At 52.4% G+C, this 14,194-nt stretch overlaps 5 protein-coding genes across 5 annotated transcripts; 2 read left to right on the top strand and 3 right to left on the bottom strand.

Annotated features, from left to right (window-relative positions):
• Positions 1 to 914: 914 nt before the first annotated feature.
• On the top strand, positions 915 to 1,151 carry VFPPC_17939 (hypothetical protein; the record flags this gene model as incomplete). Its single annotated transcript, XM_022429607.1, has 1 exon — positions 915 to 1,151. The coding sequence occupies one exon, from the start codon at positions 915 to 917 to the stop codon at positions 1,149 to 1,151; it is 237 nt and encodes a 78-aa protein (XP_022285339.1).
• A 171-nt stretch (positions 1,152 to 1,322) lies between these two features.
• On the top strand, positions 1,323 to 5,345 carry VFPPC_06086 (phospholipid-translocating P-type ATPase, flippase; the record flags this gene model as incomplete). Its single annotated transcript, XM_018285182.1, has 3 exons — positions 1,323 to 4,706; positions 4,765 to 5,174; positions 5,228 to 5,345. 3 exons carry the CDS (start codon positions 1,323 to 1,325, stop codon positions 5,343 to 5,345), a joined length of 3,912 nt encoding a protein of 1,303 aa, XP_018142204.1.
• A 149-nt stretch (positions 5,346 to 5,494) lies between these two features.
• Positions 5,495 to 6,652, bottom strand: VFPPC_06085 (FMI1 protein; the record flags this gene model as incomplete). Its single annotated transcript, XM_018285181.1, has 1 exon — positions 5,495 to 6,652. The coding sequence occupies one exon, from the start codon at positions 6,650 to 6,652 to the stop codon at positions 5,495 to 5,497; it is 1,158 nt and encodes a 385-aa protein (XP_018142203.1).
• A 314-nt stretch (positions 6,653 to 6,966) lies between these two features.
• VFPPC_16270 (fungal transcriptional regulatory protein) lies at positions 6,967 to 8,064 on the bottom strand (the record flags this gene model as incomplete). Its single annotated transcript, XM_018294023.1, has 2 exons — positions 6,967 to 7,687; positions 7,769 to 8,064. 2 exons carry the CDS (start codon positions 8,062 to 8,064, stop codon positions 6,967 to 6,969), a joined length of 1,017 nt encoding a protein of 338 aa, XP_018142202.1.
• A 437-nt stretch (positions 8,065 to 8,501) lies between these two features.
• VFPPC_06084 (amino acid transporter) lies at positions 8,502 to 10,837 on the bottom strand (the record flags this gene model as incomplete). The annotated part of the gene is made up of 2 exons (XM_018285180.1): positions 8,502 to 8,672; positions 8,738 to 10,837. 2 exons carry the CDS (start codon positions 10,835 to 10,837, stop codon positions 8,502 to 8,504), a joined length of 2,271 nt encoding a protein of 756 aa, XP_018142201.1.
• Between the last annotated feature and the right edge of the window lie 3,357 nt (positions 10,838 to 14,194).

Below are 14,194 nucleotides of genomic sequence, written 5' to 3'. Positions count from 1 at the left end.
TGGTGACGTGAGATGGATGAAGTGCCAGACTGGCCTTGAGGCAAGCTGGCATGTACATGGCCAGTGGTATCATTTGAGCCGACGGAGTGTGAGCCCAGCATGGACGACGGAGTACCTGACCGTAGTGGGGCCACCATGCACCTTTGCAGCTAATCGCAAGCCAAGGAATATCTTTGGAGCTCCTTTTTCTGCGAGGTCAATATGGAGCCGTGTCTCCTTTTGCTCCTATTCTTCTGGACTCATTCGGAGACGGCAGTATTGCCCTCCGACCTTTATCCGTCACATGTGGTATATGTCCGTAAGGAATAATTCACAGTTGCGATTGTGGGATAAGGGCATCTTGGATAAAACATCATTCTCTTTCAAGGATTTTGTCGAAAGTGTTGTCGTACTATATTGGTTGTGCACGGAAGTTGTTTGGCTGTCTGGGGGCATGAGTTGGTAAAGTCTGGTGTTACCGTCTGTCGTTGAGCTCAATGTATCACCTCGGATGCCTTACAGAATCATCAACAAGGTTCGTGGGAGACGAACAATCTTCGCTACGTTTCAAGGTAGCGATTTTCTCTCAACCTATATATGCACATATAAATTAACAACTTACACAAGACCAAAATACGTTGTTTCCGCCTTTGCGCTTTGAGTGGCTCAAAATGTAGGGTAGGCGCAAAATGATTGTGCCTTGGGCAAAGAGCTCTATTGATTTCTCCAACAATACAGCCAGTAGTTCAAGGGGCTCCAGGACATTGGTCCACCAGGCCGCCATTTCAGCCCCACATGCACTCAGCCTCCATCCCAGTGCTGGCCCGAGTGCAGCAGCACTGGTGCAGAACGCCCCTGGTGGCCACTAATGGCAGCCTGGATGGGTTACGTACCTCAACTAGACTCGACGGCAGATTGGACGAACCAGAGCAAACATGCCATGTAAGCTTTCATGCATCCACGTTGGCCTCATCATCGTCTCGCGTTCCCTTGGCAGCATAAAGCCTCCCTTTTACCCTCGACAACCCAAGGATCAGAGTGAATTGAATTGCCCATCTACTGTTGCACCGCATAACAGTGACAGAATAATTACGCCTTTGTATCTTCTTCACCCTTCACCTTTCCAAAACATACAGACAATGCGCCAAGCCATTTACACCATTCTTCGTTGATCAGCAGCTCCGACATCCACGTGCAATACCATAGAGCTGCCACAGCGCAGTGCAGCATGGTCATCCAGGCGACGCCAACAACGCCAGCGCATCACATACAGCTTGCAGACCTCACACAAGCAGCCCCAACAGTTTTTGTCTTGCACGTTGGGCAGGAAACGTTGATGCGGCATGCCTTCGACACCTCCCTACCGTCCTGCCGAGCCCCCCGAATCTCCCACGCATGATTCCGACTCCGACTCCGACTTGGATCTCGACGTCCACGAACTGGACCCCATCTCAACCGAGAATATTAGGGGCTCACATCGAGAACAGACATCTGCCTCTGCCGAACCGAAACCGTCAAGAATAGCCCTTCGGAACCTGCGCATGGGAGGGTTGCGACGTGCCAGCAAGCGCGGTCGTCGCGGATATGGGGAACTGGGTCAGAATCGTGACGACTTCGACGAGCATACCCGCGGGCTGCTAGATGACCATGATGGAGCTGGGGGAAACCGCGCAGACGATGATGCGCCGCTGCTGGGCAGCCATCAAAGATCGCAAAGTCGCCGGCTGTCCATGTCCAGCATACGACTACCCAGTTTTTTGTCCGGAAACAAGCCGCCGCCGCCACAGGGAGACGATGAAGCTGTAGATGGACAAGACGAGGACGACCCTTCAGCATCCAGACACGTAGCCGTTGGATCTACCCAGTCGACTCGATTCCCAGCCAACATTGTCTCCAACGCAAAATACACAGCTCTCACCTTTCTTCCCGTAACCTTGTACAATGAATTCTCCTTCTTCTTCAACATGTACTTTCTTCTAGTCGCACTTTCGCAAGCGATTCCCGCTCTTCGAATTGGTTATCTATCTACATACATAGCGCCTCTGGCTTTTGTTCTTTGCATCACTATGGGGAAGGAGGCGTACGACGACATTGAGAGGAGGCGAAGAGACAACGAGGCCAACTCGGAGGAATACCGAGTGCTGACATTTGCAGACCCCGAGGCACGACCTGCGTCTGTTCGGGCCCCCCGTCGACCGCTCAAATCGGTTTCCTTTAGCAAAAGGGGGTCACGGAGACAAAGGGAGTCACGACATGACCTGACTGATATTCAAGAGGAAGATGATACGTACCACCCTTCATCTTTTGTTCAGGAAGCGAATCGCAAGTCAAAGGACCTCAAAGTTGGCGATGTCCTCAAACTCAGCAAGGGACAGCGAGTGCCAGCTGATGTGGTCATACTACAGTGCTACAATGCAGAAGGCCCTACATCGTCCACTCCTACCAAGGAACCGGCACAAGAGGAAACGCTCCTCGCCTTTACCGAGAATGAGTCCGATGGCAAGGGAAAGCAACCGGAAGCGGATGCGCAAAAGGACGAGAGTGATGCTGGCGGAGGATCTGGTGAGACATTCATCAGAACCGATCAGCTCGATGGTGAGACTGACTGGAAGCTGAGGCTGGCCTCGGCACTGACACAAAACATACCCCCTGAAGAGTTTGTTCGGCTGAGAGTTACTGGTGGAAAGCCGGATAAAAAGGTCAACGAGTTTGCCGGCACGGTGGAACTGCTCCCGACAAGACAGGATGCCGCCAGCCATCAGGCGATGCTTCAGCAAGACGACAGCTCGAATTCGGCGGGCTTGTCTATCGACAATACGGCTTGGGCTAATACAATTATCGCGTCCCAAGGAACCACCTTGGCAGTCGTCTTGTACACTGGCCCGCAGACGAGGTCGGCTCTGTCCACCTCACCATCGCGGTCCAAAACAGGTCTACTCGAATACGAAATCAACTCTCTGACCAAGATTTTGTGCGCCCTCACGTTGGCTTTGTCAGTTGTCCTTGTTGCGCTGGAAGGGTTCGAAAATACGACCGGCAACGTGTGGTATATTAAGATCATGCGCTTCTTGGTCCTGTTCTCAACAATCGTACCAATTAGTTTGCGCGTGAACCTCGACATGGGCAAGAGCGCGTATTCGAGATTCATCCAGCGCGATCCTGGTATCCCTGGTGCTGTGGTACGGACCAGTACTATACCTGAGGACCTGGGGCGGATCGAGTATCTGCTCAGCGATAAGACGGGAACCCTGACGCAAAACGACATGGAGATGAAAAAGGTCCATGTTGGCACCGTGTCGTATGCCAATGAGGCCATGGACGAAGTCAAGTCCTATGTCCATCAAGGATTCCACATTCAACCTACAACGGATCCAGCTTCGCAAACTATGCTGGTGACACCATCCTCGACCTTTTCAACCACCGTCAATGTGGGTGCCACCCGCACAAGGCGTGAGATTGGAGCTCGTGTGCGAGATGTTGTTCTTGCTCTGGCCTTGTGTCACAACGTCACACCCACCGTCGATACTGAAGAGGGCAAAGAAGTGACATCGTACCAGGCATCGTCACCTGACGAAATTGCGATTGTTAAATGGACAGAGTCCGTCGGGCTAAAGTTGGCATACCGCGACCGAAAGAGCATGACCCTTGAATCAACCGAAACAGGCCGTCCCGTCGTCCGTGTCCGCATTCTCGAAGTCTTCCCTTTTACGTCTGACGGCAAGCGCATGGGCATCATAGTTCACTTTCATGACGACATGACTAATACTAATCCAAGCCTGAGCTCTGGCGAGATCTGGTTCTACCAAAAAGGTGCAGATACTGTCATGGGCACAATAGTGGCTGCCAATGACTGGCTCGACGAGGAAACGGCAAACATGGCTAGAGAAGGATTGCGAACCCTGGTCGTGGGCCGTAAGAAGCTCTCGTACCAGCAATATCAGGAGTTCTCATCCAAGCACCAGGAAGCGTCCATGTCGATTGCGAACCGAGAGAGCGGCATCCAGCGCGTCGTGTCACACTATCTCGAAAACGACCTCGAACTGCTCGGCGTCACTGGTGTTGAGGACAAGCTGCAAAAGGACGTCAAGCCATCGTTGGAGCTTCTCCGTAACGCCGGCATCAAGATTTGGATGCTGACAGGAGACAAGGTTGAAACCGCTCGCTGTGTGGCCGTCAGCTCCAAGCTCGTTGCTCGCGGACAGTACATTTACACCGTTGCCAAGCTCAAGCGCAAGGACGGCGCCCAGGAACACCTCGACTTTCTACGCGGCAAAACAGATGCATGCCTTCTCATTGACGGCGAGAGCCTCCAGCTCCTGCTGACTCATTTCCGAATCGAATTCATTTCTATTGCCGTGCAGCTGCCCACCGTCGTAGCTTGTCGATGCTCGCCTACGCAAAAGGCCGAGGTTGCCAAGCTCATCAAGGAATACACCAAGAAGAGGGTGTGCTGCATCGGCGACGGAGGCAACGACGTGTCCATGATTCAAGCAGCTGACGTGGGTGTCGGTATTGTCGGCAAGGAAGGTCGCCAGGCAAGTTTGGCTGCTGATTTCTCGATTGAGCAGTTTTATCACTTGGTCAAACTGCTCGTGTGGCACGGGCGAAACAGCTACAAGAGGAGCGCAAAACTGGCGCAATTCGTCATCCATCGTGGTCTGATCATTGCGGTGTGTCAGACCATGTATAGTATTGCCAGGAAATTTGAGCCCGAGGGGTTGTACAAGGTACGGATGATGCTCTACTTGACAGTTTCCAAAGAGAGTATTTACTGATTTTGCTTAGGATTGGCTTCTCGTCGGCTACGCAACCATTTACACAGCGGCGCCTGTCCTGTCCCTGGTCCTCGACAAAGATGTCGACGAAAACCTGGCCAATCTATACCCCGAACTGTACAAGGAGCTCACCGAAGGTCGATCACTCTCCTACCGCACTTTTTTCGTCTGGGTATTTGTATCCATCTATCAAGGCAGCATGATTCAGGGCCTATCCCAAATCCTTACCGAGGTGGACGGTCCAAAAATGGTGGCCGTGAGTTACACCGTTCTGGTGCTAAACGAACTCATCATGGTGGCAATTGAGATTACGACCTGGCACCCGGTCATGATTTTGAGCATCCTGGGCACATTTTTAGTGTTTGTAGGAAGTGTACCTTTCTTGGGGGGATACTTTGATCTCAAGTTTGTCATTACGTGGTAAGTGCATCCATCAATCTCTGTCCACATCGTATGGGTGCTAATCGTTGTAGGGGCTTCGTATGGCGCATTTTTGCCATTGGAGCAGTGTCCCTGATTCCTCCATATGCAGGCAAGTTGATCAGAAGGGCAATTAAGCCGCCGTCGTATAGAAAAGTACAGAATAGGTAGACGTGGGTGCGCATTCACGGCGTTGGGGGGGATTTTGCATCTCTGGTGTTGGAGCCTAATATATCCTTTGCCTTTCTTACACTTCTCACCTCGTGTGTATGCCTTTGAATACAATGTCTATGGTACAAGTTTGGAGCAGTCCCAGATATTTACAGTTTCAAAACAAGCCAGTCGTTCGCCAAGGCAGGATTCCTTCTCTGCAATAAGCCCGCAACACCGCCTACACCTCCCTGCGTCAACGTACCACCACGCCAAGTCTTATCTCCGGCATAATGTGCTATAAACCCATCCGGACCTGAAACCATGAGCAGATTCTTCCCTGGCGCGGCCGACGCAGCACATTCACACGGCACACCCGGCTCTTCAAATTCAGAAACCCGTGTATGAAGCCTTTGATCGTGCAGTCTACACCCATCACCAGGCGTGGCCTGACCGCCCTCCGCCAACGCATCCCGCACATCCCTCTCCGTGAATCGAGTTCGTTCCTCATCTACCGCCACCTTAATGACAAGTCTCTCACCATACTTGGCCTTCATCCGCGCGAGCCGCTCCCCCATTGCGCTCGCATCCTCCAACTCACCCGTGACTTCTGTTGGTGTCCTCCAAAAAGTCCACCCTGCCTGACGCCCTTGTAGCTCCTCCCTCCTACGCACCGCCCAGAGTATCTTGACTCTCGACGAGGAGTCCCTCTCCAGAACAGCCCTCGCTACCTGCATCCCCGGAACTACGCCAGTCCCACCTGCCAGAAACACCACGTTTTTCTGTGCGCCCAGTCTTTGTAGGATATCAAAACCAGCGTGCGGTCCCCGGAGATACACGTCTCGTCCTACGGCAAGTCTATTCAGGTAATTTGACATTTCGCCGCCTCCCACGGCGCGGATATAGAAACTGAGGCTGCCGTCTTCAGCGTCTACTGGCAGGGGTGTGTAGTGCCGCGCGATTTGGACCTCGGGCTGCTTGAACTCGACCGACCAGAGGGGGTACTTCCATTTTGATTCGGACAGATATGGTGGCGACGGGTCGTGTTGGTGCGGTGAGATGGTGAAGATGACGGATGTAGGGGAGATAGTGTGCTTGGATGTGATGGTGTAGGGGGTGAAGGTGACAGGGTTGAGAGTCTTGGGGGTCGATGGCGAGAGGGCGTAGTAAGTTGCTGTGCCGAGGACGGCGGCTGCTATTAGGACTGGGGGGAAGCGAGCTTGTTTGCTGTTGGTTTGGGTGTGGTTGAGGCGGCTTGTTGTCCGAGGGAGTGAGATGAAGTTGGGTGATTTGGAGGTGTGACGTAGGATGCTGCGAAGGGCCGCCATGGCGTGATATGGTGAAGGGACTATCGCTAACTGAGTAACATTCGGGTTAAATGGCCGGAAAATACTTGTTATTGATGCATTTTGTTGTGTTGTGGTGAGGTTGAAGATGAAATCTCGAGGTCAAGCATCGCGATGTCTTTGCGGTCACGTGCAATTTGGATTTTGAGATTTTGACGATGATGACATTTCAAGTCCATCACGGAATGCCACTATATATATTTTCCCTGTATTTGCTCTCTAGATTCATGATCTATTCCCATGCCAGGATCAATTCTAATATACAGAAAATCTAATATACACCACATTAGCATCCCTCATATCCGCAATATCCTCCTACTGGCATCAATCCCCCCCCGAAACATATCCTCCACGACTCTCCCCCTCAAAACCGTCTCCTCCACCAAACCCTCGACATGCTTCGGTTCAACCCTTCCATACCAAATTCCACACCCCGCAAGCGGATGCTCCCCTCCCCCAGGCACCTCATGCCCCGGCGGAATATACACAATCACGTTTCCCGCAAACTTGTGACCCCCAATATGACTTATCAAACCAACCCTAGCGATCTTCTTCCCGGAAACATCCCCTTCTATCCGTTGCGAATCATCACGTGTGATATTAACCTCCACCGGCGCCTGAACGACATTGTAGTCCCTCCGTGCAAGCTTCTCCTCAAACTCATCCCTCAAGACAGGTCCCATGATGCCGCACCTTGCGTCCCGCCCTCCGTGGCCGCAAATCAAAACAAGCACATCCTTGACGTCCTGAACGCCCGGTAATAAACCCTGGTACGCTTCCTTCCGCGTTAGTCTGTCACGGTGAACGGGCGAGAGGCCGTCGTGCGCGGAGTGCAGTTTCTCAGGAAGCAGGAATCCCTTTGCTAGGGCCTGTACGCTGTCGAATGAGATGCGCGGTAGGAAGGGGACGTATTTGAATGAAGGGAGGAGGTAGGCTGATGCGGAATGAAGCTCAGAACGAGGCGGTATAGATGATGGGAATGACGAGTTGAGGACCGATATGTTGTGAAAGGGCTGTCTTTGTTAGCTTTCTCCTTCTTCTTTTAAACGAGTCAGTGAAAAGCGTACATCACTATATCTGCCTCCCCGGCCAAACAGCTCCTTCAAATCAGCGGCCAGATTATCCCCATTACTCTCATCCTCTATCCTTGACGTCCAGTCATCTCGGCCCGTGCAAACGAGCACTTGTTCAGCGTATCCGGAAATCACACCATTCAAATTACTCTTGTGATCAATTTCCATACCCTCTGGCATGGTTGGGGTTGCTGCACACCCGCATGTTGGCGAAGGACATGACTGAACTGTAGGGAAGGGTGCGGGTTGCTGCGTGGCAAAGGACCGGGTTGTCCAGAGGGAAGCGTGACGCGCCAGGCGGAATGGAGAGCGCAAAGCCATGAAGATTGACGGGATGGCTTGCTCTGTGTTTGGGGTGGAATTGTGAAAGTTGATGATGGCTTTAGGATGAGTTTATATCATGATTGTCAGCAGTGGTCAGCTCGGTCTCCGAGCATGCCAGAGGTTGGATTGCTGCATGTGTCTCCACCGGCTTGTCCCCATCCTTGGTTCGAGATCATGACGAAACGTTGACAACCTAGGAGCACTCCGTGCATTCTTCACAAAAGTCAAATGGCCAACAGTGATTTCTAAAATTTCGGCCCTGAGCCAAATATCTTGAATATCTACTGGCGTATCTACTATGCAATTCTAAGCCCTACTGGGCTACGTGTACAATCTGTCCAAAACCAAAAATACGTACTAATCGCCACATCACCAATAACGAAATGCTATGAAACGCCATCTCTTGCTTTACAACGTCCATACGGTTCTCGCCTCTAGGGCTTCCTTCGGTCGCAGTATCCCGGGCCCGGGCCTTCGGAATCCGCCCAGCTCTTGATAGTCAGCGCTGTGGTATATGCCATGGCAAAGAATCCAAAGATGCAAAGAATAATATCGGAAATTCTCCATAATTTGCTTCGGGCAACCGCCTTGTAATGAAGAAGAGGCTGTTCAATGTTAGTAGAAGCCCAAAACAAGTGGCAACAGGAAGTGAAAGAAGTTCAAAACTTACTGGGTAAATGTACACCAACGGGATGCAGGCAAAGTTGCCAACGAGAGCCACGAACTTGTCGAGATGGTCGGCGCCTCCCCAGGCAATTGCAGAGCAGAGCATCACCATGAAGAAGCGAAACACATTCTTCTTCCACTTGATCCAAGGGTTGTACTTGCCGCTGCGGGTAAACAGCTCCGTCTCAATGATACGAATGGCGGGGAAAATCTGCAGCGGAGTCGACAGCAGAATGGCACAGGAGTACAGAAGCTGTACGCCATTGACAAATTTGTCGTCCTGGGGCAAGTTGAGCAGAACAACTGTTTCAGTCTTGGATCCGTAGGCGGCGTACGAAACTGCTCCCATGACGGTAAACAGGACGGTGATGATGATCATGACCAGGAACAGAACGCGAGGGAACTTTGTTGGGTGTTTCATCGACTCTTGGATCGGAATGATCAGGCCAATACCTTCAAAGGTGAAAATGGCGGTACCGATGAACAAGGTCCAGTCCCTCTTGTTGAACATGATGATGTCGGCCAGACCGTTGGCGTTGAGGGTAATGATATCATAGTAAAATAGGTAGGCGAGGCCAACCATGATGAATGCATCCGCAATGAGGGCCGTGAATCCTAGCTTGCCGATGTCGCGGAGAAGAGAGAATGGGAGGAAGATGGCCGTCTGCATGAGAATCAGTAGCGGAATGCCGATTGAAGCCTTGCAATCCGATACGGCGCGGATGAAAGCCTGCAGATTTTGAGCCGTAAAAACGGTGTAGGCAGCCACGAATCCAATCTGGCTAATGACAATCGAACTTAGAATCAGATTTCGCATCCATTTGCCATACAGAATGCCACCCATGTCACCAAATGAGCCCTCAACCTTTAATCGCGTAGTCACCAAGAGAACGAAGCAATAGTAGCTGAGAATGCTGACGAACAGCAGGACGAGGTTGCTGAAAAGCATGCCACCGTTGAGATAGGCGCGAGGTAGGAACAGGACACCGGTGCCGACAAAAGACTTGAGGAGCAGCAAAGCAGCATTCATGGGGCTGTTCTGGCCACTGCCCCCGCGGGCCTTTCTCTTGCGTTTCTTCTTCGACGGACCCAGCAGCGCGCTGTCCTCGGTTGGTTCCTCAGCACCGTCATCCCGGTCTTCGCCCGAGTCCCATATTTCGTTGGGTCCCAAGTTCTCGTCGTCCTCCTCGAGCTCCTCACCGGCAAAGTGGCCGTAAATGGATAAGAATTCCAGGAAACTCGAAGTAAACAGCCTAGGTTGATCGAGTGTTCCAGGAGAGCCAACCCCACTGCCACCTTGTTCGGCGTGCTGACCGCTTGGGCTGAATGCTCGTCGTCGCAGGTGATCACGTCGGAATCCGCCAGGAACCTTGATAGTGTTGATGTCCATGACTTCCTCCTCAGGTTCCGGCCGCATTTGATCATAGCTCTTGGCACGACTGAGCTTGTTCTTCGCCTCTGCCTGTTCCGTCCACTTGTATATGCCGCGGGTCACATCACCTCCCTGGAGCTGTAGACTGGAGAATTCTTCGTCATTGGGGTTGTTGGGCTTGGCGTCTGTGGATTGCTTGCCCTTGACGGTTCCCATCAGGGACGATTCTTCTGACGTGGGATTCTCAGCATCGCCGGGCTGCACCAAATGTCGTTTTACGATTTCGGGATCCTCGTAGGGGCCAGTAGCGCTACCAGGGCCACCGGGTCCAAGCCGTGATCTTGATTCGAAGGAGCCATAGTGTGTAGGGGTAGCTGATCGTGCGGGGACAGCGGGAGATTGTGATCGAGGAGGAGTGCTGAGTCGGGCTGCAGGAGTACCATGGCGAGGCGGTGATTGTCCTAGAGAATTTGAAAGAGCGGCGGCCAAGGCAGAGACTCCGGGGCCCTGTGTAAAGCTTCCGCCGGTAAAGGGAGATTCGGTGGCTTGTGAGGCATCAGCTCCTGGAGCAGGAGAAGCCCCCCGAGCAAGCGGTGATGTTCCGTGAATAGGCTCAGCAAGACGAGCCGTCAACTCCTCTCGTGGCAGAGACGACGAAAAGGACCGCGGTTGGCCAGGTAAAGGCGATGCCGGCCGCGCGTCTGGGCTGAGGGCATCTCTAGGCACAGACATGTTACTGATGATGATGTGTCTGGAAGGGATGCGAGTATGTTCAGTATTCAGCGGGACGGCTTTTCTTATCGCATCTCGTTCAGCGGTCTTGTGAAGGTGTAGCTCTGAGCTGGGCTGGAATGTGTCGAACACTGGATCCACTGGTGTGTGGCTCGGCAACTAGGGACAATTGCTGTATCACGAGAAGCCAAGCGGCAAGGCGACAGCAGGCTAGGGTAGCTGGGCGGGCTATCGCGTGTCGAAGATCGAAGGCACCTTGGAAAAGAAAAGCCTCGAAAGCGGCGCTTCGTTATCTCAGCTGACTGTGTCAATTGAGCCTCTGGTGAAACCGTGCTGGTGGTGTGGTGTGGTGGCAGAGGATGACGGAGTTTGGCGTTTCGGGGTCGACGTCTGGTGTGTGAAAGGGAAAGCCTTTGGCTTTGAATGCTTTCAGGCACTGGGGGACACTAGGAACATTGAGACGCTGGTGGGGTCAATCAAGTCACCGCCCAAAGGCCGTGGACGAGACTGGCACCTGGGTGGCCAGCAGTTGGGCTTGCAAGCATCAATAGTGACCTGAAGGCCTCAGTGGGTTCTTGAGTCCGGTCCATGTCTCTGCCCTTGTCGACAAAGCTTTCATATCCGTGGTGCTATGGAGTGATAGCGGGTCTGGTGACAGCATCATGAGGTGACAGCTGGGATGTTTGTTGCACCAGACCAGACCCAGCTTGACGTCCAACCCTGAGTTGTCTGGTTGTTTCGATGTCTCGTCTTGCACCAGCTGGAGACCTCCATGTCCACTGAAAGCTGACGGGGCAGTGCCCCCACCAGCGGCCACTAAACTCGAAGCTGGTGTGGACCACAGCCGGCTTCATTTGTCCCGACAGGCACATCTTGCTAGGAAAGAGACCTTGCTGCAGTGAGCTGCCCAAACTGGCAGCTGCTAATCATCGGGCTGTTCCTTCCTCGTCAATTAACACATTTTATGAGTCAATGGTCCGAAATTTTGTCGACTAATGACAGATTCCATCTTGATTCCTTGCCCGTAACCTTTTCTAGATCCGGGATTTTGCTGTCAATTTCTTTGTCAAGACTTTTCTCTTTGTGCTCGCCGACCTTTCCCAAAGCAGCATCATGGTGCAGTGTCCAGAGTTCGGAGTACATGGTATTTGCAATTGTCTTGCTTTACCCTTACCAAACGAGGCCTATCAAGATGCTCCGAATTCCACGGGACGGTGTGGCTGGCACGCCTTCAATTCATCTTTCCAGATGTATTACAGCACGCCTCGACTGTCTGGCATTGTGCCTAATAACTCACAAATTGTCCACGGAGCATGCGAGATTCAATGTGATGACCGACCCCGGCCGGGAGCCGTAGCCGAACATTTCGTCCCTGGTTCACAAGATCCACCATTGAGCATTCTCGCGTGCAACTGGATCGGTTCTTTGAACGGTTCGTGATGAATAAATTGACATATCCGTCTACGGAGTAAAGATCCATCAGTCGGGCAGGGGGCACGCACAGAATCGGGAGAACAACCGACAAAGCGGCCTGACTCAACCACAACCTTATTACTTGGGAATCTGGGCTTCCGCCTGCGGATAGACGTATAATAACGAACTGGTGACAAAAAAACTGGCAACCATGTATGCGGCATGAATCGTCGTGGCTTCCACACAACGCAGATCCGTCGTTGCACCAGCCCGTGATTGTGCACAAGACATGCAACTACGTACAATCCTAGGTGGCACACCAAAATTGGGAATCCGATTTGCTCATCTGCATTGCAACTCATTGTGATGGGACCGACAGACTGTGCGAAGCTTCAACCACGCTGTGTCGTGGAAGAGAAAGCAGGAAGTGTTGACGATGCCGTCGTCCTCCCTGAAATATACCACAACCTCAACTTTGGGATGGTCAAGTTGTACTTACATCTGAAAATCGTCAGCCATGCGACAAATAATTGGATATTTCCAGCGTCGACTGATTGCAGCGGCCCCATACAACGACATCGAATGGACTGTTGTCCTCTTGGCTGGTCGCATTGCAGTTGGCTTGTCACCTGTTGTTGCACATGAGAGAGACAGCCGCCTATCTTCCAAGTCCCGTGAACAGCAGATGCCGCAACTCACAATCAGGAACGGTTACGATGGGCTGGCTCCTTTGCGTTTGCTGGTGAATGGCTTGGCCGATCCTTGCCACGACATCACCAGACGACGGGAGATGATGTGCACTGCACCTGCAAGCACTAATGGGCGAAAGAGGGCCAATCATGACAGAAACCCGCCATCACATCCTCCACATACAAGTCGTTCCCCAGGTTCGGGTGTGAGTGGGTGTACGAATCTACAGTGGGGTCGAAAGAATGTGAAGTCATCGCATATCGCGTTGTGCGCTGACGCATATTGACTGCCTACCTACCTACCTACCTACCTAGGTAGTAGGTATGTTAGTGTATACTTGGATTTGTCTTAATACCTTTGACCACCACAGACTGTATATGTAGGGACACGAACAACTGCGACAGTGGTTGAGCCATCCCCGGAGCCGGGATACGATCTCCTCTAGCCAGGAGCTTCCTCAGCTGGCACAGATTCTGGACTAGAGTGCTGGGCGGCCCGGTGCCTGCAATCCGCAGGACGATGTTGGGAATACACGCCGCCAGAGCATGGCAGAGGTCTCAGGGTGGTACGTTGACGCAGGGAGGTGTACTTAAGTACCTAGGTAGGTAGGGAAGGCGGACAAGGTCTGGTCTAAATGTGCACGACAGGCGGTTCACAGAACCCCTCTGCAAGATACTAGACTCGGAGTTGGCAGATGCATCACAGCCTGCAGATATGAGCTACATCTTGCATATTGTCAAGTTTGAGACTTGCTCTTGTTGGTTCATGCTCGTGAGTCATGATGGCTTTTATAATTGGCATTGACACTGGGAAGCTCACAATTTGTCTCTTCTGCCTGCCACTAATTAGACCTGACAGTCAACCACATGCTGTTTCGACCTCGAGTTCAGGTCCATCGACTGTCAACACCCAGGACGGTCCCTTAATTTTCCACTTCACTTCTGCCCTGTATTGGGTCCACAGTCTCTGGGCGATAGGCAATGTTGACCGCCGCTCCCGCCAAGAGGGTTGTTACTGATGCCTTGGCACCAGCAGGTGGTGTAGGCGGTCGAACGGTGAAGTGGAGCAAGCCACGGATCTGACGTAGGTGGGCGTCAACTTGGACCACCAAAAACCACAGACATACGACCGTGATGGAATGAGAGCCAATCTCGTTTCGTCTGCGGTGATTGACAAACAACGTCTCCGCACTTGTCTGCCTTGATGTTGAGGTCAATGCCGGCTTCACACCGTCCCTCATTACAACAAGGAAGC

Source organism: Pochonia chlamydosporia, chromosome 5 (assembly GCF_001653235.2).
Source record: "Pochonia chlamydosporia 170 chromosome 5, whole genome shotgun sequence".
Lineage (NCBI taxonomy): Eukaryota > Fungi > Ascomycota > Sordariomycetes > Hypocreales > Clavicipitaceae > Pochonia > Pochonia chlamydosporia.
Note: the sequence above shows the minus strand (reverse complement) of the source record. Positions and strands in the feature narration are given on the sequence as shown.